Below are 27,866 nucleotides of genomic sequence, written 5' to 3'. Positions count from 1 at the left end.
CCTTCTCCTTGCTCCACAGCATTTCAGCGCTGGGTGATTGCCTCCTTCCGCCTGCCAGCTTGCTGCCATGGGGCAGACCACTAGAGCTGAGTGCCACCGCTGCTGCCTATTTGTCTCTGGGGAGGGCAGCTGCCTTGCCTTTTGCCTTGGCCAACATTTATACCCACTCAGCTGCCTTTTGTGTGTGTGTGACATCACAGTCAACAATGGTAGCAGCTAGGAAAGCATCATCATCACCCCCCTCAGCCCTCACAATGGTGGGTATAGCTCAGCAACCATTGGCTTCTTGGTCTATTACCAAGGAGATATATAGCCAAAATCAGGTGGAGAAGGAAGAGCAACTGAAGAGGGAACACCATTCGCATTACATGGGACAGGAAGCCATGGGTCTTGGGAGCAGCTGGGCTGGCACCACCCCTGTCCTCTCTAATATCAGTGCCACTCTCAAGTCTCCAAGGTGGTCCTTCCACCAGCCTTGTTTTTAGATGGGCAAGGTTTCTCTGGTCACTGAGGACAGCCTCCCGAGTCCAGTTTGTCCACATCCTGCAAAAATGCACTTCTGTCCAGCTTTCCATGCGAGACTTTAAATTACTTAAGGCTCCAGAAGCCGCTTCAGTTTCTTCCCAGAAACATGGACCTTCTCATGAGCTTCAACATAATCTCCTCCACCAGATCTGATGAGCAAGTGAGTGGAAATCTACAGAGTGTTGAGTTGTGGCTACCGTTCCAGAAGCTCTTTCTCTAGTTGCATTACCGGTAATTCTCTTTGGCTCGTGAATTGCATGAGGATCAGCATTTCTTTATCCCAGCTTTTTTCTCCAAGGAGCTTGAGCTGGTATATGTTGCAGCAAAAACAATGAACACAGCTACCTTGCCTACCAGAGAAGAGACTAAAGGAGCGCACTTCTGGATGTTGTTGCTTACGGTAAAGTTTAAGAATGTATGAATAGCAGTTTGCAGACAGTGATCCAGGGGATCCTGGGAGACCTCACACATTGCCTGTGAGATTAGGATAGTAGATGCAATTGAAAAAGGCACTTTGTTTTCTGGATCTGCCACCTCTACAGTGGCTTGTTGGTGAATTGGAGGCACTGCTGGTGTCCTCTCACCCTTCTTCCTGATGCACTCACCTCTTCTTCCCTGACAGAGGAAGTGCCATTTTGTGGTTTGCCTCAGGTGCCAGAATGTCTTGAGCTGGCCCTGCCAGCAGCCATAAGGCCCAACCAGTCTGGCAAGGGCTCTGTGTTAACAGTATGTGTACTCTGTAGAACATTTAAGAATTGTAGAGCCTTTTTGGCAGAAGAAGCAGGTTCAAATGCTTTGAATAAATAAAACCAGTGCTTTTTTCCTGGGGGAATGCAGGGGTACGCATACCCCTAAACATGTTGTGAATCTTAGTTTGGCCTCATTGAAGGGCAGTATTTCAATATGAGTTGGCAAATAAGAGTACCCCTAAACATTTTTAAGGAAAAAAGCACTGAATAAAATGACCCGCTGCAGCACAAAGGGGTTCCAAGGCTCTGTGACTTCTCTTTAGGAAAGTCAATATGCAAAGTTCTTTAAATTCCTTCATCAGACTGAATGGGGATGAGGGGAAAGCTGGCATAGTGTGAAAGTCACAAAGTCTGCAGTTGCAATAGTTTAAAGCAGAGTCCTGGGGGAGACTCGCAAGCTAATGAATTATTTATTATTCATTGGATTTATATACCGCCCTATACCGGGAGGTCTCAGAGCAGTTCACAGAATAAAATCAAAATATAAAACCACAAAATATGTAATAAAAATAAAAACACCAACCCAATAACCACCCAGGTTATTGTCAGGCTGCAACCCTAATCCTAGTTACTTGGGAATAAGCTCCATAGAATTCAATGTGGCTTACTTCGGAGGAGCCATGGTCAGCAAATAGCCATGGCACATGCCCTGATCGGAAATAGGGAAGTTGTTCCTACAAATCACCAACACAAAATATTTGTAATTTATTGTTTATTTTAATATACAAAAAAGATAAATTTGAAATAGTTCTTTCTAGGTTTTTTCCTCCTATTTGTTGGAGCAGAGCTGCTTCACACAGGGCAAAAATACTACATTCATACTGGTTTATTCGGGCACCCTGAACTTAGCTGAAGCAGCAATACCCAAACTTGGCAGATCTAATTTCAAACATGAGACTTGTTTCTAAAATACCACAGTAAAAAGGAACAAAGATCCATTGCAAATTTATGAATTATGATACAATGTTTCAAAACATTTCCATTTCATAACTGCATACAGCGGATGTCTTCTTTAGGCCATCTTACATATGTATATCTATATTTATTTATATATATAATATATATAAAAAATCAGCACAATCCAAAAGGGGTTACAGCAATGAGCTCAACTCTCTGTATACTTTTTTGTGTGTTTGTGTGTGGATACTTTAATATAAATTTTGTTAAGTCAGTAGTACAAGCTATCTCTGGTCTACTTTTTTTTATTTTAAGCTACAAGAGTGAAATATAACCTACAACATTTACGTTTCACGTATCTTGGTATACAAACAGTACATTGGAATTTGAGCCAGGACCAATAGTCATTTTAATTATTTCACCGTCTGGTAGAGCTTTCTGCATTTATCAATTTCCTAAACTAGTTACTTAATTCTCATTTCTGAAGTTTGCCAAGAATTCAAATTGGAAATCTTGCGGGAACAGGTTACTGCAAACTCCTCTGTAGGCCTTCTATGTACAAGTTAAGTAACACAGCTTAATAAGACATAACTATTCATCATAAAACTGATACACACATCTCACTATGCTAGACTAGTTTTAGGACTTTATTTCCTTGAATAAAGCATACCATTTAGAAGTAGTTGATAAAAGGAATGATGGTTTTAAAAAACAACAGAGTGCATTTCATTTTTTTGTGCCCCCTCCCTTCCAAATTTTGTTCTATCCTGTGACATTTACTATAAGCATCTAATGGTACAAACAATGCAGAAAGCTCTTTCCACAAGAACTGACAAACTGTACTTAAGTCAACTTTACAGTAGGAAATTCACCAAACTTAAGGACAAAATGTGACAAGTATTCACAGGTGAAAGACTGTAGGCTTCAGTTCTGATATTCAAATGGTGGTAGATTGGCAAGAGGAATGCCCTGGCTTTGTGCAAATGTAGGGGCATAGAACTGGAGACCGAGAAGCATGTTTTAAAATCCGCAGTAACCACCTTTTTGCGGTATCAGCAAGTATCACTATATGACAAAACTTTTAACTTCATAGGAAGTTTCGGAGGGGACAGGTAGCTCAGTCTCCCCTCCCCCTGTAACCACTAAAAGCTTCATAAATGTTTGACACTGATAATTTCGAAAGGCGTTGGCGGAGGCAAAAAAAAATTCTCTCCAACCTGCTGCGAATTTCAATTTTGATACGAAGGTCTCTCTTATATTGGTAAAACAGCATGTCTCAATGACCAGGAATAAAAATTGTAAGACTGAACAGATTATTATTATTAAAAAACCCTGAACCATCCCCCCCCCGCTCCCAAAAAACCAAGATCAGTGAAAATAATGCTATAGATTTCCATTCCAGAGAAAATTGTAGTGCTGTTATTTGGAGAAGATCAGCCTCTACTAAAGGGCTCAATATGGATCGCCCCATGCTCTGTCCAAGTTGTACCCCTTTGGAACTTCATGTGCAGGGTCATGATAACCGGTGGCACCTATCCGCCATGTCAGATGTTCCAAGTAACTTTGACCAGATAACCAGGAAATATCTCCCAATAAAACACTGAACACAGTAGAAAACAAGGAAAGGAAGCACTTGTTCATAACGCCCTCTTGCTGTACATACATCCAACACAATTAGAGCTTGACCAAAAAAAAAGCCCTTTTGGTTTAACTGGGAGTGGGGAAAGGAACCACAAGCTTCAAAAATGAAATGTAAGCTGCAATGCTTAGGGATCCATTTCCATTTTTTCCTTTCTGCATATAAATTATATAAAATATATAACTTATATAACACTTGTGTGTAGCATGGTTCCTTGTCTGCATATTTTACAATCTTGCAGTACAAAGAAGATTCCAGAAAGCAACACTGTTATAATGTGAAGTTTGAGGTAACTGGTTCTTGAAATACCTGGATCACAGATTGCATCCAGAAACAACAATTGGATAATGAAAAGCAGTTTCTCTTCCCCCCTCCCTGTAACATCCTGATGGCGGGGGGGGGGGGGGAGGAATTAAAAAGAACTTACAGCAGTTGCTTTGCATGAAAATAAATGAAGGCACAAAGAAAGAGCTTTAGACTTCAGAAATGAGGAGCTAAAATGTTTCCACAGTTGTGTCCGAATACAAAATAAGAACTCTGTCCAAAATCAGTTTTTTTTTTAATTAAAAGGGGGGGGGAGTGTAAGAAACAAAACATACTGACCAAGTTTTTAGACAATGAATTGGAAACTTTGTGTGTGTGTAAATGACAGATCAATGGATCCTAAATTTGACTACCAAGTGATGGGCCTATTCATTGTTAAAGTCTGGCAGCAGCCTGAGCACCAGAAGTATGTATAAGGAGGCTTCTGAAAAGACATTCACAATTTGCATTTTAGAACATGACACTCTGTGGTTTAAGCACTTTGCTGAGCTGCAATAGGAAGTTCAGCACCAAGAAGACTGCAAGGGGTTAAGCTGTCAGTCATAAAAATGGCACATGAAACTCATATTTCATCATGGTAATAGGCGACAGGAAAACCTTGTGTCGCCCCCTCCCTGCTGCTTTCCAAGCCAGCCAACAATCTGATGGAAAAGGATCATGTGACTGACCTTTCTGTGTGTGGGCTTCTTTGCTAGCCAGACACTAGATTAGCTTCCAAGCTGCTCTGGGCCCTCAAAGTAACCTAAGATTTTGAGCAAAGATATCAGTTTCACCCTGAAATTCCAAGCATAAATAGAAAATGCTTGGTTCAACAACTTCAGGTATCCAGAGTCATGAAATCAGCATCCTTGGAGTGAAAAACTGAGGGATATTCTATCTCAGCCATGTTGTCTAAGTAATCAATCTTTCGATGAAGAATTTAGAAGCACCTAGTGTGCACACATGCGCTCTCTTTCTCCTCAACAATTCTTCCCTTCTCTTTTTAGGGTTAACCGCTGTGTGTAACATGTCAGTTAAGGCTAGCCAAGGTTACCTTTAAACTCAGTTTGCCAATAATCTTTAAACCTCAGTTGCAAATTCTGTTTCCCAGCTAACCATTGTTAGCGTTAACAAAACACTATACTATACTGAAAAGGGAAGGAATAATGGAATTTGTGGAGGAAATAAGTAGTGGGAGCCCATGTGCCTGTAGGGTGCCTGTAGGGTGCCCTAGTAACCCATGGTTACTAGTTTGTGAAGTGCTGACTTTGCATTGGGATGCCGAGGAAGCAAAAGGCATTTTAGCTCTTTTGAAACTCTTGTTAGTTCACCATCTCTTTACTATGGGAAACTTGGCAGTGCCCCATTACTACTGTCAAAAAATGAAACAGAAAGCTCCTTTACATTGCCCATTGCTTTAGTTACGGAAAGCAAAAGGCTAACTTTTATAACCCAGAGAAATTTGATTTGCAGATATTAATCAGTGCATTTCAGCAAGATGGGAAGAACTACCAAGAGCCCATTGCCAAAGGAATGCTGACAGAACATCTCTTTACAGATCATATTGTCAATGTGGTACATATAGTCACTATAAACAAAACTGCTGGCATGTTATGGAGCAGAAATCTGATTTACTGTGGTTTTCATAAATGCTTAATAGATAAGGCCACACAAATTACCACAAAATGCATCAAAATGTGTGTTTTCCATAAGGAATTTGTATGAAGGCTACACAAATATTTTTGTTGTTGTAGTGGTGGTAGAATCTTAAGGAGGCCATGAAAAAACAGTCAAAGTGTGGGGTTTTGTTTCTGTTTTCACAAAAGGGATTATATACAAGAGGAATACATAGTGAAGTCTACAAGTAAGTTGGCAATTCATGAATTCAGGCCACCTTTTCTCTAGCTAGTTTTAAATCTGGCTTCTTTTTTTGCTGTGACTGCACAGGATTTTTGTTTTCCATTTTCCTTGCGGAAACATATTGGGCAATACTTGATGTTAGCCATACTCAAGAGCACAATACTGAAACAGACTTAAGTCCATTAATTTCATTGAGTCTACTCTGATTAATGTTGAATGTCATCCATTATGTTTTACAAAATAATTTGTGGTACGAAATAAATTTTTCAAACACAGTGCAGTTTTCATTCTTCAGGTGTGTATGTGTGTATTCAAAGGTCACTTCCCCTCTGTACAGTATAAACATTTTAAAATAGCATATTGAAATAATCAAGAAGCAAAACTCATAGTGCTGATGTTTGTTTCTTAACTCTAAAAACATTAGAAGGACAATACTGCAACAGCATTATGATCATGCTTTTATATTGCATGAACACCCTTTAGAAAATTTGGATTTCTCACCTTTATTAAAAGCCCACAGCACCTACTGTAGCATATTACAATTGCTACCACAGGCAGAAAAATCAACAAGTGTTCTGCTATTCTAAACCAGAAAGAAGTACTGTACTTGTTTTGCTTTATAGCTGCCACTTTTGAAAAAAGACATCACTTTCATATTAACAAATTTCAAAAGGGAACAAAGAAAACACTGTTTTAATATTCTTAAATAAGCATAAACAGGTACTTATCAAGGAGTGACATTTAGAAGCCCAGCATAATAGCCATGTTTTAAAATATAAGCACAGTTAAGATTACTTTAATGCACTGTGGGCTGACAATACAGTGCTAATGCTGCAAAGATCTAGATTAGGGGTGAAAACAATCTTGCACAGGAGATTTTGATATTGGTTACTGAAGAATGAAGGCTGCACCATAATTAATTTAACCCCTGTAGGATTTCTCTCTGTGTGAAGTGGGAAGATTTAGGAAGCTGAATAAGGTCCAGTCTGCAATCCTATTCCAACTTAACCAGGGAGTAAGCCCCAATGAACTCAAATGAACTTACTTCTTAGTAACAATTGCACTGCAAATATAGTCAATATTTCAGGAACCAAAGTAGTTTAAGATGCCCACAAAGGGTTGATTTAATGTTGGCAGCAGGTTTGGACTTAAACCAAAATTGTATTGGGGAAGAATTTACTCTCATGTACCAGTGGTGAACTATTTTATTGCTATACCAAGAAGCAGCTTTAAATCAGGTGTACCGAACCAGCTGAGGGACAGGAAGACTTAAAAGATACTACTGGGGATTCTGTGAAGTCTTTCATAGCGAAAGAAAGCTTTGATCAAACCAACTGAGAAAGCTGCATCGTATTGATGCTAAAATATTTACTATCAGTTCATTAAACACATCTATCGGACACAAACGATGTTATATTGCCAGCGAGGTAGCTGATGTGCTAGGAACGAAGGACACAAGACAGGATGTTTGCGAGCAACAGGCATGCTTATAGCTGACCACCAAGTTTTGCTTAACCAGCCAGTGACAAAATGATCTGTAAAGAGCAGAGAGATGCCATCAACAGGTATGAAACAGTTAATTTTGGTAAAAAAAAATATTTGTGCGTCCTGCATGAAACAAGTTTAATGCAACTGAGAGTGGGAGGTGTGGACATCCTTCTCCCTTCCCATAAAGGGAAGGTTGAAGTTGTTGTCTAGTAGGCTATAAAACTCATATGGCACTTTCAATAAATACTTTAAAGCTTCTTAAAGAAACCAGAAGGTTGTGTGTTTGCTTCTAAAGAGAAAAGCAACTGCTGTAAACCAAGCCTGTTTTAGCCATCACATAAATAACGCTGCGAGAAAATAAAAAAGGAAATCCAAAACAGCAGAGTTCTTACAAGAATTAAAAAACAGCACATCTCTTTCTCCACCATCATTAACAACCTGGATCATTAAATCTCACATTTAAGAAGATATATAGGTTCGAGGTGTATTTAAGCTTAATTGTTCTTATTTCACTTCATCCTCTCCGAAGCTTCTGTCATTCCTCTTTACAACATCAATCACAAAGATAAAGTTACTTTGGGTCTTTTACACAAATTGTTATATTGTCCCAGTTTGAGCCTGTTTTAAATGCGACCAAATTCAGCCCAATCAGTTCAAAGTTGGGTCTTTCCGAGTGCTTAGCTCTCACCCTGCCTTCTTGGGGATAGCAAAAGGAAGGGGTTGTTAAAACACTACACAAGCCACAATGCCTGGTGGGTCACACAAATTGTGCAGCCCTCTCCACATTTTGCTCCGCAAAGGAGAGCAAACTTAACACTCTGTGTTCCGAAATTACAGAGCGAATCCCAAGTCAGGTTTGTGAATCAAATAAGTGTAGTTAAAATCAATATAAAAACACGGTGAAAAAGAGTAAATGGGGAAAGGCTTTGCCTTAAAAAGCTACACGTGCCTTAACTTCTTGTAGTATTTCAGCCAATAAAACGATTCTCGTGTTTTAACCATTAGTGTTCAGATTTAGGCTCAAACATGACAGCCTTTAAGAATTATGGGTGAGGGCAACCTAAACATCAAGGAAGGTGTCTGCATTTGTCATGTACAGCCATCTCCAAAAATTAAATAGGTCCACACTCCTCAACTCTGAATACATTCGATCCTTAAAAGTAAATCACACTGGTTTCAGTGGAGTTTACTTCCAAGTAAGTAAAATTTAGAATTGGTGTGAAAGATGCATGTTTAAGCACTGTCGAGTCTAAAACTGGTTTGGATGTTCAAAAGATGCAGGGGGAAGAGGGAGAGGGAGTGACTGCTGCTGATTCTCACTCTTCTGGACCTCGGTTGTTCCCCCAAGGCAAGGGGTGCAATGCCCAACCCCCAGCAATGAAAATGCACCCCCACACTTTGAATTGCACCTGGAAACAGAGACACTTGCTCTTTCCTAAGCAATGTCAAAAACAACTCTGTACTATCTTTATGGCGGACGGGGAAGAGCATTCCTTTGCAGGACATCTGCCTCATCAAATCCATCCAGCAGTAAGCCTGCAATTTTATTTTATTTTTTTGAACCGTGTAATTTACAGGTAGTGAAACTGCCTTGGCAGAAATGGGCTGGGAATGAAGAGCTTCCAAGAACATATCCAAAGGTAATTTTTAATACTAGTATCGTCCTGTGGCAGGTAGTGAGTGTAAATAAGACAACTTTCTTTTGCGGATTGATGTTGCAGCCAGAGGAAAAAGTTAAAATCTCATGAGAACAAAACGAAAAGATGCACTGACCTTTCACTAAAACAGCTTGTGCTCCCCACTGCCCTCCAAAAAGTAAGAGAATGGAAACAGCCTTTGCAAAGAACAGTGAATAATGCCCAGAAACCTTTTTTATAGGCAGTTATTCTAAAACCGTTTACACTTATTTACAATGGTGCTTTATAAAAAAAAAACCAGAAAAACCAAAAAAAAGGTAGCACTTCCTAAAATATTTTGGAACTTTTTTTTTAACTTTTTAAAACTTTTTTTAAAACTCCCTTGTCATAAAAGCCAACTTACATTAAAATATACATACTACAAGACAACACAACTAACAAAATATATAATAAAACTCATACAAGTAGAAAATTCTGAGGTATTTCTGGTTTGAGGTGATCTGTGGTCGTGAAGTTTTTTCAAAACATTTTTTTTTTTTTCAGTTTTAAACCTCGGAAGCCACGTAATGCGTATGTGTGTTCTAATTTTTTTCTTCTTTTAAAAAATCATTGCATGGTTTGCAAGTTAAAAAAATATTTAAACGTTGAATCAGCAGCATTAGGAACATTCACTGATTAGAGCGAGTTTATGGCATAAATAGAATCAACCGTATTGAAAATACGCACCACTGTTAAGATGAAAGAGTTGGGTGACAGAGTTCAGAGAACGAAGAATCAAGAAGAATCAACTTGAGGTTTGTCAACCGACGGCGAACCTTGGCCTGGGTGTGACAGGCCCCAATAGGACAATGGAACTTACTTCCGAGCAATGTATGCCAATATGCTTAGGATCGGGGCCGAGAAAGTACAAATGATCAGCTACACCAGGCTACAAAAATGAAACTGAGCTAGAAACCCCTGTTTCAAAGTGGTTTAAATGTCATGGCTTCCATTAAAGAAGTCTGGGAAATGTAAGCGCTGGGAGCCATTAATGCTCAAAATAAAATAGAAGCCCACCGAACCACACACCCTGCCCAGACAATTTCATTGGAGATACCAAAAGAAGCTGAAAAGATCTGGAATGGGTTTAAATCTGTCACACAGATGTGCTCCAAGACAAGAGTAGACAACATGGTTATCTCCACATATCCCATCCACATCGGCCAACCCACTGAATAAAGCACATTTCCTTGGAAATGTGGGTACATCAGGATATAACAGCTGAAATCCAGAACCTTTAAGAATTTCACTAGCAGTGGTTCATATTTACTTGGAAGTAAGGCCTATTGCTCAGTGGGATTTGCAAGGAAATCAGTTTCCGATCACAGCATTACACGCTAAGAACCTGTTGCAGGCATTAACGGTCTTCTATTTTAGCTTACATGTTTTGTTTCCCCTTGTATTTTTATTTGAAAACGGGACTTTTAGAAACTCCAAACGTTGCTCCAATCGGACGCCGCGTGGGAAATTTGCCCAATGCAGCAATTCAGCCCCAAGACCGCATTCTCTGAACTTTTTTTTAAAGATAGAGGGGTTTTCTTTTCCCTTTATTTAAATACCACTGAAGCCTGAGGTAACGAAAGGACCTAATTCCGCCGGCGATTCGCTGCGACCCAACTTTCTCCGTGCTCCGCAGCAGTTTTAATACTCTTGCCTCAAAACTTGCCCCTTCCTCTCACGAACTGTTTACCTGAGAAGTAGCTCCCAAAGCAGGTGTTTCTCCAGAATGCTGCCAGAGTTCAACGTCTCTCTCTCTCTCCTCTCCCAAGTCCCAATACTAAACTTTTCCCTTTCGATTCAATACCATCAAAGAGTGAGCATTCTTCTTCTTGGCTCCTTTCCCACTCCCCGCCTCCCCCCCCCTCACCCCCACATTACGGCGACACCCGTTACACCCGTAAAAGACACGTCTGCTTTTGTTTTCTTTTTTTTCCTTCTTTTTTTCTCTCTTTTTTTTTTAAGCTCGCTGTCAAAAATAGAAAAGGAACAACGGAAAAAGAAAAGTCGCAGGGTGTGAGAGTCTTGTTATGAGGTGTGATCTTATGTAACAGTCTTTTTAAGCTTGCAGCTGGTCCTTGCAGATGGGTAGGTTTTTGTTGGCTTGGCAACGCCGATGCCTCGCGTAGAAAAAACAGACCGGACAAAAGAGAAAACCCAGAAAACAGGATCATTATTATTATTTAAAAAAGGGAAATAAAAGTGAGTCCATTGAGGTCTTGAGGTACCTGCACCGTTATCTGCATTCATTAGTCGGCACCCGAATGCTTGCTGAGATGTCCTCGTTTTCCTCCCCTCCCCCCCCTCGTTTTAATACAGTAGAGCAATGCGCTGGTAAAATTGATCCAGTCAAAATAATAATAATAAAAACATCAACGACAATAATAATAACAATAATAATAATAATAACAATAAAAAGTCAAGATTAAAATAGCAGCTGCATTCGTGTGTGTGTGTGTGTGTGTGTGTGTGTGTGTGTAAATGTATGTATGTGTATGTTGGATTGTGGTTTAACTTCTTTCTTTTTTAAAAAAATCCAGTGAGTCTGGAAAGACCACAAAAAAAAAAAGGTGAACCAGGCTTTAGATACTTGACTCTTTGGGCAACAAGTCCACGTTGGTGACAGAGGTCACAATGGAAACGAGGCAGTCCGAGGTAGGGCCGTTTACTGATTTGCGTATCTGAGAAATCCGCTCCTCTACGCAACCTGCCGAGAGGCGTGCCTCTGCGTCGTGGTCCCAGCATTCTTCTATCGTGACACAAAGCTGTGCCAAACCCTGGAGACAGAGGGTAAGAGGACAGGGGTGTTTAGCTCATAGGACACCAAGGGTGGAGTTAGGAACAGCATTAAGCATAGAATCCCACTTCCCTTCCCATCACTGCTGACCCCGCCTGGTCGCTGCTAGGTGCTGCTTCCTCAAGCTGGGATAAAAACTGGCGCCGATTTCTTCATGTTTATGAAAGGCGAACCATATCACATTTATATATTTCTATTTACTCATTTTGGAACATTGATCACCCACTTAACTATTGAAGGAAAACCTCTAAGTGGTGTGCAATATGTAAAAGAACAATACAAAACTATTAAGAGTCAAAATTTGTGGAGTCCGGCTTCAACGATCGGATTCAGTGGTCAAGAAAAGCCAGAATGGTTAAAGGGATGTCTAAAAACAGACAAGAGGAGCTTCCTATGCAGCAGAGAAAAAACAGCAGACACGGGCTTACTGCTTTAAGTGAGATCTAGGCCTTTGTGGCATGTTCTACAGATACTATTTTTTCAACCAACACAAACAATCCACCAGTCTGGGGAATTTATTTCATTAGTTTAGCTCTCTTTTATTTTTCTTATGTCTAAATGGATGCCGGGAAGTGTTCTAAGGAACTGCATCCGTATATTAATTGGACCAAAACCCAGAAATGGCTTATAAAACGACAGCAACAGCAGCAGCAACAATATAAAGCGGGTTTCCTGGGTCTACACAAAATCAACCCCTCAGAAAAACTTGTCACTTAGGCCAAGACCCAAAGAACTTTCTATGTAGACAGAGGCTTGAAAATGCTTCTCCCTGACCTGATTTTACATCTTTGTAAAATTGGACCTGATTTTACATCTCTGAATCCTCTGAATTTCTGTTTCATTCATTTTCATGGTGTTTCTTTCATATGTGTGCTTTCCCTTGCTCTTATCTGTGTTTATTTCTTTATTACATTTTAAAAATGTTAAATGCTGTAAAGATGCTTTTAAACAGATAATAAAATACATAAAAGCTGAGGAGACACACACACAGAGAGAGAGGTGTGTGTGTTTGTGTATAGACAAACAGGCCTGCCACCCACATCACATTACATCACAATCTGCTTTTTAAAGTCCCCTCGGATTAGAACATAAATGAACGAAGAAAGCTGATGTAAAAAGAAAACAAGGATCCAAATCTCTGCACAGTGCTTGGAACTAGTTCAAGGTTCCTTGAATTCAAGCCACATTATAATTTGAAATAGGTTTTCTTCTTTTAAATCCAACTAGAGAAACCAGAAGGGCCTGATAATCTCCCTTTCTGTTCTTCTTGCTCCTCTCACTGCAATCCTAACGGCTACTCAGAACCACTGCAAATTAAGGCAATGCTAAGAGTAATACTGATACTAATACTAAAGGTATTACCTTTACTACCTTTAATACTAAAGGTAAAGGACCCCTGGACGGTTAAGTCCGGTGAAAGGCGACTATGGGGTTGCGGTGCTCATCTTGCTTTCAGGCTGAGGGAGCCGGTGTTTGTCCACAGACAGCTTTCCGGGTCATGTGGCCAGCAGGAGTAAATCGCTTCTGGCACAACAGGACATTATGATGGAAACCAGATCGCACAGAAACGCCATTGACCTTCCCAACACAGTGGTACCTATTCATCTACTTGCCCTTGCGTGCTTTCAAACTGCTAGGTTGGCAGTACTAATACTACCACTACCGGTAGTAATAATAAACCCCACCAAATTTTAATCTACAGTGGTACCTCGGGTTAAGAACTTAATTTGTTCTGGAGGTCCGTTCTTAACCTGAAACTGTTCTTAACCTGAAGTACTACTTTAGCTAATGGGGCCTCCCGCTGCCGCCACCGCGCTATTTCTGTTCTCATCCTGAAGCAAAGTTCTTAACCCGAGGTACTATTTCTGGGTTAGTGGAGTCTGTAACCTGAAGCGCCTGTAACCTGAAGAATCTGTAACCTGAAGCGCCTGTAACCCCTGTAGAGGGTTTTGTCTTTTTTTAATGCTGTAAGTCAAAAACTTGTGATTGACTTGAATGGGGCTTCCTGCTCTACAGCGCGGTGCTTTTTGAACCTAGTTGCTAGAGAAGGGATTTAAACAGTATTAATGAGAAAGGACATACAGGGTGTTTAAGCCAGTGATCCTTGAATGCAGGGCGCATCTTCTTGTGAACCACCACTTCCTGTAAGTCCTCGAGTGATGGATGCTGACCGATCTCCTCTTCGAAAGGCAGCATATACTCATCTACCGGACCTGAGTTTGAATAGGAAGGAGAACATCATTATGTGGCAGAGCTCCTTGGATGAGACAGAAAGCTCTAATTCAGGGTGACCTATGGCTGTGTACACATTACAAGCTTAAACAGAGCTGAGTTGTTCACTTTTTCTCAGTTTGGATCAAAGATGGGGGGGGGGAGACCACATCAAAACATAATACAGTGGTGCCCCGCAAGACGAACGCCTCGCAAGACGGAAAACCCGCTAGACGAAAGGGTTTTCCGTTTTGGAGGTGCTTCGCAAAACGAATTTCCCTATGGGGTTGCTTCGCAAAACGAAAAAATCTTGCGAGTTCCCGCGGTTTTTTCTGCTTTCCCCCCCTTTTCCTAAGCCGCTAAGCCGCTTAACAGCTGATCTGCTGATAAGCCGCTTAACAGCTGATCACTAGAAGCCACTAGACCGCTGTAGCGCTAATCCGCTAAGCTGTCAGCAAGACGAACAAACCGCTAGACGAAGAGAATCGCGGAACGGATTTTTTTCGTCTTGTGAGGCACCACTGTATTTCCTAAGAAGTAACAGGATAGATACAGGATGAATATGGATTATGGCTAACTTCGTGGAAGTGTACTGATGAAGAGTAAGCTGGAATATGTACACTGCCTAAGTCTCCACAGCAACACCAGAAAGTGGCAAAGATCACATTTCACACATACATGCAGCTCCCACTATCAGAACTCTAGTTATCCAAGATCTGTTACCCAAATAATTATACCCAAACTTCAGTACTTGAATGGCTGGCTCTGATCTCCAAACAGCCATTTAAGCCGGCTTGGTTTCCCCAAACCATAGTTTCAGTATCTACCATTTGTCTGGGCTTGGACAAGTAACTGCATTTAGCAGAAAACAAAAAGCAAAAGTTTCCAATCTCATCTTTGTGACCCTGCTGAAAGAGAAGAGGGAAGTGTACAAGCCCAGGACTCACCCATAGCACTAATTAGGAGCATTATATCTCAATGCAGGCACTAGCCCAAAGAGGTACCTTCCTTCCCTTGGTACAGAACAGACTGTTCCCTTTATGTATTTAGATTCAGAGCTTATTTTTCAGTCATCTAGCACTCCAAGTGTCTTACAGTCAGTAATTAAAGCAAAGGTACAATACTACAAAAGACAATAAAACATACTGAAGGTTAAACCAACCGTTTAATCCTAATATTGTCTCTTAAAATGAATATGAATAAAATAGGTCAATGAACTCAGAAGGCTCAAAAGGACCCAGTATGCCTGAACTAGTGCTTTCCAACTGATTAAAGAAATATTGTTAATTAATCACACAAATTTTAGGTGACCGACCAATTAATCTATTCGGTTTGCATGTGAGTAATTCTGGCTTGAGTAAATTTAGTAGTATAGGACATAGAGGGAGGAAATATACTATCTGAACTGAAAGCCTAGAATTAAACAGATAAGGAGAAAACAGGCCGTTCTCTAAAAACAACAATTACTTATAATCTCTGGAGGTCCTTAAATTAAATCAAGAAAGTTCCTAAATGTTGCATATGCAGGCACAGAGCCCACATGTGTGACTGCACAGATAGCACGAAGAAAAATTACTTATTATTTCGAGTTTCTAGTGGTCATTAAATTGACCTTTTGCAGCAGGCAGTACAAAGTTTGCAACCCTTTTGACTACTTCTACATTTCTGGCTCTCAAGAGTGCAATATTGTAAAAGTTCTTGTGTAACCCCAATACATAACTATATGGGGAAAATGTTATCTGCCATATTGTTGTGCATTCATATGGGAATTTTCTCCGTGATCTTAGGTATTATTATTATTGTTGTTGTTGTTATTATTATTATTATTTACTATTTCTTACTTTGCCAAACCTTTATTAGGCATTACAAGTATAGGCCATCATAAAACATCCACATATAAAATTTTAAAATATATACAACTGAAGAGCCTTGTAAAATATATATCAACAAGGATTTTCATTGGGATTTCTTCCCGCTAAATAGTGCCACTCACCACTCTAAGAGATGTTATTGACGAAAACTCAGCCACCCTTGTAGTTAGGTAAAGGTAAAGGGACCCCTGACCATTAGGTCCAGTCATGACCAACTCTGGGGTTGCGGCACTCATCTCGCTTTATTGACCATGAGGGAGCCATGTGGCCAGCATGACTAAGCCGCTTCTGACGAACCAGAGCAGTGCACGGAAACGCCGGAGCAGTACCTATTTAACTACTTGCACTTTGATGTGCTTTCGAACTGCTAGGTTGGCAGGAGCAGGGACCGAGCAACAGGAGCTCACCCCCGTCGCAGGGATTCGAACCACCGACCTTCTGATCGGCAAGCCCTAGGCTCTGTGGTTTAACCCACAGCACCACCCGCGTCCCTCCCTTGCAGTTACTTCTGGGTTAATGTCAGACAGATAGAATCTGAGATTTACTATTTCATAAAAGTTTATATACCACTTAATTGTTTGGGGGAAACCTTAAAAGCGGAGAGGTGACTAAGGGGGTCCCCACTCTGCTGGCAACATTCCAGCTGGGCAAAGGCATTCCCAGAATTTCCTGGAAACCAGAGACAGTGGGAGTAACTCCAAAGATAGAGATTGTGATACTCACCATCAGCTGCTTTGCACCTGGAGACCAACTCCCACAAGACTAGCCCCATGGCGTACATGTCTATTCTGAGGAAGGCGTCTCTCTGGAAGTTTATTGCTCCCTCTAACACCTCGGGAGCCATGTATCTTCTTGTTCCCACCTGAGTCAGAAAGAGGAATCAGCCACTGAGACCAGTGTGGCAAATACAGAACCCCCATCCTTAAAATCGTGGAGATTTTTCTTCTTTCTTTAATTTATACCATACTTTTCCGTCTATAAGACGCCCCCTGTTTTGCGGGACTCAAATTTCAGGAAATGGGGGGAGATCACACAGGGTTGTTGAGCTTTTGGGAGGGGGGTGGGAATTGCTGTAAATCGCTCACCCGCACGCGCCACAAAATCCGCCTCCCGTCTGTCCCCTCGCCGGCAGAAGCTGCCGATCGCCCGCCCAACTGCCGCAGCGTCAGCCAATCAACGCCACCCACTGATGCAGTAACCAATCACACACACAACCGCCGCTAACGGACGCAGCAGCAACCAATCAAACGTCCACCCTATTCACTACCCATGTATAAGACGGCACCAGTTTTTTTGCATGATTTTTCAAGAAAAAAATATAGTCTTATACACGGAAAAGTACGGTAGTCATCATTTGCAGAAGGAGGTGGAGGAGCAAGTCTTTCCCATACCCTATGTAGGGCTTCCCTCCCCCCCTTCCAACTTGAGTCATGAATCTGGTCATAAAGCATTCTCCACATTCAGCACTGCAGGAAATTCAGGGGGGGAGCATACTGTAGGGGGGGTGTGTTTGTGTGGATGTATCAGTACAGAGCTGAATGTGTGGCAGCGCTGTCTCCATCTGCACACCCCAAACAAAGAACTGTTGAATAGTCAAAGAGTATCCTGCAACATCGAATGTCAGCTTCTAGTTTGCGCAATTTGCTAGCTGTATTTTGACTGGGCTGATCGCTGGGACGAGCCACTGAGAGCTCTTAGCATCTGCAGCAGAATGAGGCGGAAAAGTGGACCACACTATGCCAGCCAGTTTCAAATGTTGTGCCACATCAAAGAACGTGCCAGCAAAACAACAAACAAACACGTCACAGAGAAAGGTCCCAGGGTAACCCACTCACTGTTGTGCCTGGTATTCGCGTTGCAGGGAACTGGATTCTTAAATATATCATATAAACACACAAACACATCTTTTTTGTGATTGTAATCATAGCTACTGAGTGCTATCACCACTATTTCCTTTGCGGATCATGGCAGTCGTTTGGTGTTGGCACCCATGGCACTTTTGTCAAGATGTGAGTACTGGCATCTCTCTCTCTCTTTTGAGCAAAAACCTCCCCCCCATTCTACAGGTGAATAAATAATTTTTAAAAATAAAATAATTGGAAGCATTCAAAAAATGGAAGCGTCAGTGGTTGACTAAAGTGGCAAGAGGCCCAGTCTGCCAGTTCAGGACTTTAGCACCTGATTCTGCTCCAGACGTACTCTGCTGGACAGCACAGATGGATTCTGTGAACAATGATGTGATCGCATGGAAATGTGCTTTTCCCAACAGGCAAGCCATAGTAAAGGTGACGACTAAGTGCACCCATTTGTCTGACAATTACTACGTCTATGTACCTCCCCCCAAATGGTGTAATTTCTTGTCCCGAGGAAATGCTGTTGTATGGACTGAGAAGTGTTGCTAAGGGAGGTAGCGTAAGCAGACACTTTTGCCAAGTGAGTTACCTGTCCGTGGGTGTCTCCTGGAGGTTTCCCAGGTTCAAACCGTACAGCCAACCCAAAGTCTGCTAGCACGGCTGTCAAGTCATTTTTCAGCAATACGTTTTTGCTCTTGAAGTCCCTGCAAGGGGGGGGGGGGGAACAGAGGAGGGAATGAAGGTCACAGATACCATCACAGTTCCAGGTGAAATATTGACTTGTTCATAGCCTATGCGAGTTCTGCTACGGATGTAAGCATGAGAAGTGGGTTTGATCTTGTTTTTCATGAACGGAAAGACCAGCAAGTAAAATAAGGCCAACCTGGAGACCAGCTCATCCTACACCACCACCAGGCAGCTGCCCAGTTGGTACATGGCCTTTCGGTGGTGTCTCCCTGGAAGTGGAATGCCCTGTCTCGGAGTTGCATCCATCTCCATCATCAAGCTTCAGGAGGAATTTGAAATCATTCCTGTTTATCCAAGGATTTGGTGACTGAATAATTATGTTCCAGGAAAACATAAGATTGTTGGATGGCAGAGTGTCTTTAACTGCTATAAGACTAACTGGTTTTAGATGTTTTTAATTAAAAAAAAAATCTGTTTTGGAACGTTTGCTTTGTTTTTGTATTATATGATACATCTGTTTGCCGCTCTGGGCTCTTTCAGGAGGAAAGGAGGGATGGAAATTCAATAAAAAAAACAATAAGCTTCTAAAACCCATTGCTGTTTTTATGTCATCTAGACTCCTCAGCCAGGCCTTTTCTGGAGAGTGGAGTTACGTTCTGGAACTGTAGCTGCTGCCCCTGGCTCCCTCACTTTTTGTCCTTACCTACCTTGTAAGTTCAAAAGCCCTGGCTATTAAGTCATTCCTGAACTTTCTAGCATTTTCAGCGTGGGTTAAGAAGAAAAAGGGATGTGGGTGAATATAATTAAATTACAGACCTTAGGCAGCAGATGGCAAGCCCATGTGTGTTTGGCATTATAATTCGCCTGCCATCAATTCAATTCACTGTGGTAACCCTGCCGGCCGGGCCGCGGGACAACAGCGAGGCCCAGCGACATAATTAATGAGGGCAGAGACAATTGTTTTCTGAAATCTCCTGTCAGAATACGTTACGGAGAGAGACACCGGAGCAGAGAAAGGAGGAGAGTTCAATGAGTTCCCAGGGTACAGAATGCCCTGCAGGGGAACGGCATCCTCTTGCGATTCTCTATTCTTCTGAGAGAAAGGTCTTCCTCACATCCTGAGCACTGGAGGTATGATACAACCGGCACCACAGATTCCAGGGGCCCAGATGGAGGAAACAGAGGTGGCTGAACCGCTGCTGAGCACTGAAATTGGCGAGCAATATTTTGACAGAATGTTATTTACTCTACTTGTAACAGGGGCAGCCAATGTGTTGTCTTCTGTATCAACAGCGTGGTCAAGAAAGATGGGTACAGTGGTACCTCGGGTTACATACGCTTCAGGTTACAGACTCCGCTAAGCCAGAAATAGTGCTTCAGGTTAAGAACTTTGCTTCAGGATGAGAACAGAAATCGTGCTCCGGCGGCACGGCGGCAGCAGGAGGCCCCATTAGCTAAAGTGGTGCTTCAGGTTAAGAACAGTTTCTGGTTAAGAACGGACCTCCGGAACGAATTAAGTACTTAACCCGAGGTACCACTGTATTGTGGTCGAACAACATCGGGAGATTGTGGGTTATTACTATTACTATTATTATTATTATTATCTTGGGGCTGTTCACAACATAAAATGAATGGGCCTAATTTAGTCATGTGCATTCATTTCAACAGGTCTCCCCTGAGTGAAGCTTCAGCTCAATGTCTCCCCTATTTTAAGAAACTAAAACGGATGAAACTTCAGGAGCGAAAGAGCCACTGACAATGACAATCAATGCTTCTCTTTTATTTGTTTAGGATTAAACAAAACAACTTTTGTTTAACACTAGGACAAAACGCCCCTGTAACCTTCATGAGGGGCGACCAGTGCGTTGCCGTCTCAGAAATCCTCCAGCTTCTCTGGCCGGCTTTGACAAAGGAAAATGCAATGATCTCAGTGGCTGAACACATGCAGAATGGCTCCAGCTTCGATACCTAGCCAGCAGAACAGGGAAACCCTGGAGAACTGCTGCTGAGGTACATGGACCAATGCCCTGGCTTTGTCTATGACAACTTCCTGTGTTCCTAGAGCTGCCCTTGAGGCACGTGAGCATCAACGCAATGTGTGAAAGGCTATGAACAAGGTAAGAGTTAATTGCACGGCAGAATAAGACACCTGGCCTAGCCAGATGGGTCTGCTAGAATTTGTTCCGGGTAACCTGTCTCCAAAAGACATCATGTCCCAATGAACTTTTAAAGCGATTGCTAATTGCGAACGGAAGCCGCTTGCTTTTGTTTAGGGGCAATAACAGAAAGCGGCGGCGGAGGTGGGAGAACTTTAGCGGAAGGAAGGAAGAATGCCCCAGTATAGATTCAAAGAGGGGGCAGTTGCTTACGGAAACCTCCTCCTGCACAGCAGGGTGTTGGACTAGATGACCCTGGGAGTTGTCCCCCCCCCCCACCAATGCTACAATTCTATGAAATCAGATTCTGTTCTCTTGCCGGCAATTTAAGTATGTGCAATAAAGTGCCGTCAGGGGGCAGTGCAGCACTTAGAAAGCTAGGACAATAGTTTCCAGACTTTCTCCCTTCAATCCTTTCCGCGTGGACATTATCCCTATGTATCTGCCATGAAAACACTGCCATGCTGCAGAGAACTCTAGGCATGCATGCACCCCAAATGTGCACACAGAACGCTACCAACCATATCAATTGACAGGGCACCCTAGAGAGCCCCCCAACACCCCCTTTGCACAGGGAGGCTGTACAGAAGCCATCGTCCACAGAGCTCCTCTGGCATTGCAGGTGCCCTAACAGAGGAACCTCTGAGAAGCTTCCCCAGTGTCTGAAAGCCTCTGAGATGAGGCCATGCCTAACGGTGCTGCCGCTGATGTGGATTTTCAGAGAGGGAGCCGTGTCAAGGCTGCTGCAGTGGCTCTGAAAGGAAGACTTGAGGCTCCTGAATGTTATTGCGGCATAAGCTTCCGTGGTCCAGATTCTACACGATCTGCGGGGAACCCCTGGAGACTGAATGTGGGCCCTCCACGCTTCATTATTCAGCCCTCAAAACTCTCCCCCCAGGCCACCCTCCTCGCTGGCCCAATTTGGCACCCCAAGTATCTTTGCCTGGCTGGATTGGCCCTTGAGCTCTGATAATGCCTCTGGGAGGAAGATAGAGGGGGCACGTAGGAACTAGACCGTTGACCAGAGCTAAAATTTGCTGTTTTGCCTAATTTTGCCTATAGCCCTGCCCAGGGCTGGGGTGTGACCCTTGGAAGCTTGCCCAGAAGGTAATTTGGCCCTTGGAGTGAGAAAGATCCCCCATCCCTGACCGTTAACAACTGATGGAAGTAGAGTCTTGGGTGCAAAAGTTCTTATGCCTCAGCCCAACAACTGTGGACGGCCCCACACTGGCTACTCCTCAGCGGTGTGTGTGTCAGGAGTTCAACCTACACTCAAGTAGGACCCTGGCAGAGACACATGCCCGACAGGCATGTTATCTCCCTCCTGGGCATTCGTTCGGGAGCTTCAAAAGCTTTCTTCAGCCCGAACATCACAGCAACCGATGCCAACCGACACCGGCACACTTAGGGATCCACAGAGTTTGCACAACTTGCGTAACAGACCTCAGCAACTCAGCATTTTGGCTAATCTACTTTATTTACATATAAACACGCACGGAGCACTGCAAAATGGCTCCCTCTCTCTCTAGCATCAGACGGCAAAGAGAAAAAGAACAAAGGACAATAGTCCCACTTCATGGAACACAGCAAAACAAAAATCCTGTCTCCGTCACTTCCCACTCTGTGGAGTCAAAACACATACCATCATGTGAAAGACAACAATCCTATGACTGCAATGATGGAGCAGGAATTCTGTTTGTGTGTGTGTTGTGTGACCATCTCCCTGCCTAACTCACCTCACAGGGCTGTTGTGAGGATAAGATGTGATACCTCCATTTTACCCTGAGCTCCTTGCAGGAAGGAGATGCAACACAACCAGTGAGCAAACGCACATTTTGAATCCTTGCCGCACACCCCTATCATTCTCCTGTCTCTCGTCTGCTATGCCTACGGCTTTCTTTCACTGTGCTTGGATAGCACACGTAGCTGGGTTTACACTTATGTAAGTAAAATGAGGCTGCCCTGGTCACACACCGAGAGTTGTGTCTCTTTTCTTTGTGCTGGAGGTCACAGGCCTTGCTGGATAGAAGTGCTTCTTTCTATTCCTTCTTCCTTCAAGCCTCCCCAACACACACAACTCTCCCTCCCTCCCTCCCTCTCTCTCTCTCTGCTTCAGAACCGAGAGCGGCTCCTTCCCACACAAACAAGTTAATAGGACTTGAGCGAAACGTCTTCATTGACCTGACAATGTATTATGAGGGCACGCTCCTTATATAAAGCACCACATAACACTGTCCTGGTGCCTGAGGTTAATAACGACAGCAACAAAAGAAGGCCCCACGTTTTGCTAAGAGACAGAAACTTGTTCGAAGTAGGGGAAAGAACTTGAACCAGGGTCTTCTTGAATCCAGGGACAACTCTCTATTCACCGGCACTACAATGACTCATTTATTCCCTCTGCGGCTTTAAACTGGCAGGCGGCGGGGAGGGCTGCGTTTCTTAGATGGCAACCCATTCTCTTCCCATTGCTCTCCCTCTCCCAGAACGTCTTCCATCACTGCAGTTCATGAAACGGGCACAATGCTATACCTACCATTGCTTGGTCCCGAGGAGCATAAACTGGTAGGCAAATTTGTATAAACCAGCCTTTCCCAACCTGCTGCCCTCCAGCAAAAATATATATATATTGGGTGTGTGTGTGTGTGTGTGTGTGTGTGTGTGTGTGTGTGAAATATGGTACAGCCATGTTGGTTGAGACTGATGGGAGCTGTATTAAAAACTAGCAAGGGGGCATGAGATTGAGGAAGAAGGCTCCCCTTCAGACTGGTGTTCCTACTGCAGGTGAGGTGGTTGTTAAACACAGCTGAAACAGGAGACCTTCTGCATGCAAAGTACACACCCTTGGTTTTGTGGCACAATTGCCTACATTTAAAAACAACAACGAAAACCCTCACGTACCTGTGTGCTATAGCAGGTTTATGTCCTTCTCCTTTACACCAAGGAACATCTTCGTGCAGGTACGAGAGTCCGCGAGCCATGGTTTCTGCTATATGGCAGAGTTCGTTCCAGCTGACAATGTTCCCTTTCAGGTAGTCAGTCAAAGAGCCCTGGAAGAATCAGAACATGATGTGTAGCAAGGAGTCTCTTCCCTACCCCCACCCTGGCCGCTCAAAAGACCCTTATTGCAGCTAGATAGTTATGAGGGGCATTCAGTTCACAATATTTATTTATGTAAACAATTTGCCATTATTCAGAGGCAATGGGGTGAACCTCCGGGGATCTGGAGAATCACAGCGCCTGCTGTGGCTGCAGAAACCAGTAACTGCTACTTGTTGTTGTTGTTTTGCTGCGTTAGCAGCATCAAAGTGACCTCTCTGGGGTGCTAGTCTGGGCAGGATGTATGGAGGTCCTGGGCGGTGACAAGACCTCCATCTTGGCCTCTTAAAAAATGTATAATATTGCTTAGCTACAATAGTCACTATAGTAGTTTGCAAGAATACAAGACCAAACAAAAAGTCAAAACTATAAAATCAATCTTAAATGCCAGCTAGAATTAAAAAAAAGTCTTTATTAGGTGCTGGAAATTCAGTAGGGAAGAGGGCTATCTGATGGCCATGCATTCAAGCCATGGGGAGGCACTAACAAGAACCCTTAACTTGGCCCAGTAGCCTATGGGCAGCTCATGCAGACTTCTGGGCACTGGAGTTGTGTGCTGGCAATAGTCTGTCCCCATCAATGGTCTAGTCACAGCTGCTTTGCACCAACTGGAACCTCTGGGCCAGGCTCAGGGGGAGCTCCACAGAGGCTGCATTTCAATCATAGGCATAATCCTGACAAAGTAAAGCGCTTTAAGGCTGCAATCCAGTGTATATTTACCTGGGGGTTGTCCCACTGAACACAGTGGGAGTTACACCTGGGTAAAACAGGTATATGATAATGAGTTGCAAGTAGTGTTCCTTTCAACGAGAGAGCTAAAGATAGGCTTCAGTTTCCCCTCTGGGATAAAGCTGCTTAACTTTTGGCTGCATGGCACCAAATTGTCTGAAAAGCCCCTATTGATTTCCAGCTTCTCGAACCTTAGGTCGCACCCTGAGCAGAAAAATCCCCTCTCTTTTTCTCTAAAAGCAGAGGTGTGTTTTCATTTTGGGCAGTGGACATAAGAAACCCACCAAAAAAATACCCTCTGGGCTAAGCAGCCTCAACTGTGGCAAAATGGCAGAACCTGATGACGTTTGTATAAGAACGGCAAGGTTCCCATGTGCGATGTTGTGGCTGATGTGTACATACCAGCAGCCACACCCCTGGTCCCATAAACACATTTCCAGTGCCACCTACTCTACCCTATAAAAAGCATTAATCAGAACTGGGGGTTTGCACGACCCACCAAGGAACATAGTAATGCAATGGAATTCAAAACAATAACCCTCAGTTTCACATTTATTCAAAGTGCAATTAAAACTATTTAGTTTAATTCATTCTACAAAAGTGATGAACCTAAATCCGGTGACACCAGATTTTCAAAGTCTGGTGGCCGTTTGCACCTCCAGGAGTCCCCATTCTGCCCCCTTGCTTCTTAATTCCCCTCTAGGTAATCCCATCCTCTCTCAGGAGGTGGAAGCACTGATAAAGAGGATCTTTGAATGAATTGGTGAATAAAGGAAGTAGGATCTGACACTAAACTCCTTCCCCACTGTTTATCCCATCTCTTTCCCTTCTCTTAGTTTTGCCCAGCTTCTGGGAGGGTGAGTGGGCTTTTAAAACCTGCCTCATCTCTTGGCTTCCCCTACAAGGGGAGACAGGTGTGTGTGTGTGTGTGTGTGTGTGTGTGTGTGTGTGTGTGTGTGTGTGCGTGTGGAGTTGCTTCCCCTTCAGTTTGCTTCAGGTCTTCCTGCAGCTATCGAGATGACAACACAGTCACACATCTGTTACCTTGTCATGGTAAGCTGTGATCAGCCACAGCTCTGCCTCCAAGTTTGTTCCCCGCTTCTCTGCCGCGATGAACTGCAAAAGGTTTTCGTGCTTCATGCCTGGGGTGTTGAAAATCTCCCTCTCGCTCTGCCAGGATTGTTTATCCTGTGGGTAGGGCAGGGGGAAAGAAAGATAAATGCTTGGGGAGGTGTGCCGTATGGAATGGGGAATCCTATAAAAATGGGCATTCGTGAAGCTACGCGGCTGCAAATGTCGTACAAAAATCATGGGAATTAAAAGTTCAGTAGGGTGCTGAGAAATCCCTGTTAAGAGATTCTTGGTGCTTGGCACAGAACTCTAGGAGCATTTGCACAAGGGCTCTTAAGAAGTGGCTTGTTCAGAGGCTGATTTCAACAGCAAAGTGTGATCCATACACCCCTCAGCCAAACATCTGATTGCACCCGTGCATATTCAGCTATGAATAATGAAGCATTTTGGACATGCTGCCAGTCTCTGTCAACAGCATTGGAGCTAAACGGAGAGTCTGACCTAGTATATGGCAGCTTAATGCTTTGCAACGGGAAGAGACTTATATTGCTTTCTTGTGGGTAGGATAATCTCCCCAGGAGAAGAATTTTAAAACTTGTTTGCTGCCACACTATTCCAATTCAGTCGCTTCTCCATGTCTCCATTTAAGCTTGATGGGCATAACTTTCTAGTGTCAACCTTAACGGATGCTTCCCCCTTTGCCAATTTTTTTGAACAATGCAACTAAAATTACTTTGGTACAAAAAACTAAGAGAGGGGAAACTGCCCATGTGTTTGCACATAACACAAAGCCATGGTTTCTTTTACATGCAAATGAATAAGCTGTGACTACTGTCTCCAAAGCTCGTCTTATTTTCCAGCTGCTCTTAGAGCCTTCTGCCTCTGTGTATCTGGGATAGGGTGGCCAAACAACCCATGGTTAAGAAAGGTTGCTGGGTTCAGACCAAACCGGGGTTAAAAGTTAAGCAAGCCATAGTTCATGAGCCAACAACAAACCTTGACTTCAGATTGTGGTTTGTTGATAGAAAAGAAACCATGATTAGGCTGGAGGGGTCAGTTCAGATAGCCAAACAAAGCTTGACTTTGGTTGAACACACCACGACTTATGTGCAAACCATGCCATTGTACATCACCTAGAATACCATCTTTGGCAAAACGCACACACAAGTTCTATTAAATAATGCAACTATTCCTACAAAACTCCAGCTGGAGAAATTTTGCAGTTTCACTTAACTAGAAAACATAAGAGTTTTAAAATGAAAGTTCTGTTATCCGACATTTCCCACCTATCCGTTGTATCAAAAAGAAAGGAAGAGAACTAAGGAACTGTCAAATAAAGCTTAGCTAAAGGTTTTCAAAAGCTACACAGAAAAGAACAAGGACTAGATAGACATTAACCAGATTTAAACCTTTTGTGTGTAATCTTAACAGTTACAGCTTTCTAATCTGGATTAGGGCAGGATATCCAACTAGTTAGTCAGAGCTGGCTTGGAACAGATGACATTAAAATCTTCTTTAAATCCACGATGGCAAACAAATTGTGGAGGATTAAAAAGAATAAGGGACAGTGTTTAAAGATTTCTCAGACTACAGCTAAACTACAGACTTAAAAACTGGTTCAACAATCATTCCCTCAATCATGGGGATCCTTAGGAATTTTACTTCTGTGGGGAAAGAGAAGTAGGGTTCACTGGTAGAGAATTCTCAGCATCTTCATCCTGCTCTCAAAATTATTTAGGGAACATCACAGGGGATTAAACTGGTGGAACAGAAAGTATGGATAGGCCTACAGCCAACTTGTAGATGTATATATGCTTCTCTGTTCCATAATTCGAGACATGAGAACTCTGAAAGCACAGCTGAAAATTGTGCACCAAGGCAAGTTAAGCAGGCATCTAAAACCTGTATAACGACTCTGAGGTTGCAGCACTCATCTTGCTTTACTGGCTGAGGGAACCGGCGTTTCTCCTCAGACAGCTTCCGGGTCATGTGGCCAGCATGACTAAGCAGCTTCTGGCGAACCAGAGCAGCGCATGGAAATGCCGTTTACCTTCCCACTGGAGTGGTACCTATTTATCTACTTGCACTTTGACGTGCTTTCAAACTGCTAGGTTGGCAGAAGCTGGGAACGAGCAACGGGAGCTCACTCCGTTGTGGGGATTCGAACCACCGACCTTCTGATCAGCAAACCCTAGGCTCTGTGGTTTAGACCATAGCGCCACCCATAACCTGTATGTAGACCCATAAATCCCCTTCCACAC

General features: G+C 42.9%; 2 protein-coding genes across 3 annotated transcripts in view; both read right to left on the bottom strand.

The window, feature by feature from the left end:
- EXOG (exo/endonuclease G) overlaps window positions 1-27,866 on the bottom strand; it is a 222,356-nt gene that overhangs the window by 25,310 nt on the left and 169,180 nt on the right. The window lies entirely within an intron of this gene.
- The window catches only part of ACVR2B (activin A receptor type 2B), a 143,012-nt gene continuing 115,333 nt past the window's right edge, over window positions 188-27,866 (bottom strand). The window contains exons 6-12 of one of the 2 annotated variants that reach the window (XR_014161735.1): window positions 25,579-25,722; window positions 23,608-23,756; window positions 18,456-18,570; window positions 16,737-16,875; window positions 14,014-14,144; window positions 10,560-11,911; window positions 188-10,482 (exon numbers count right to left, since the gene is read on the bottom strand). Coding sequence is in view for 1 of the 2 variants with exons in the window: in XM_081882508.1 (XP_081738634.1) it covers window positions 11,717-11,911; window positions 14,014-14,144; window positions 16,737-16,875; window positions 18,456-18,570; window positions 23,608-23,756; window positions 25,579-25,722 (873 nt within the window). In the remaining variant the exon portion in view is untranslated. Of the gene's footprint in view, window positions 11,912-14,013; window positions 14,145-16,736; window positions 16,876-18,455; window positions 18,571-23,607; window positions 23,757-25,578; window positions 25,723-27,866 lie in introns of both variants that reach the window. The other variant, XM_081882508.1, reaches the window with a different exon arrangement.

Source organism: Podarcis melisellensis (genome assembly GCF_964234715.1).
Source record: "Podarcis melisellensis genome assembly, chromosome: 12".
Lineage (NCBI taxonomy): Eukaryota > Metazoa > Chordata > Lepidosauria > Squamata > Lacertidae > Podarcis > Podarcis melisellensis.
The sequence above is the reverse complement of the archived record's forward strand: the minus strand, read 5'-3'. Positions and strand labels throughout refer to the sequence as shown.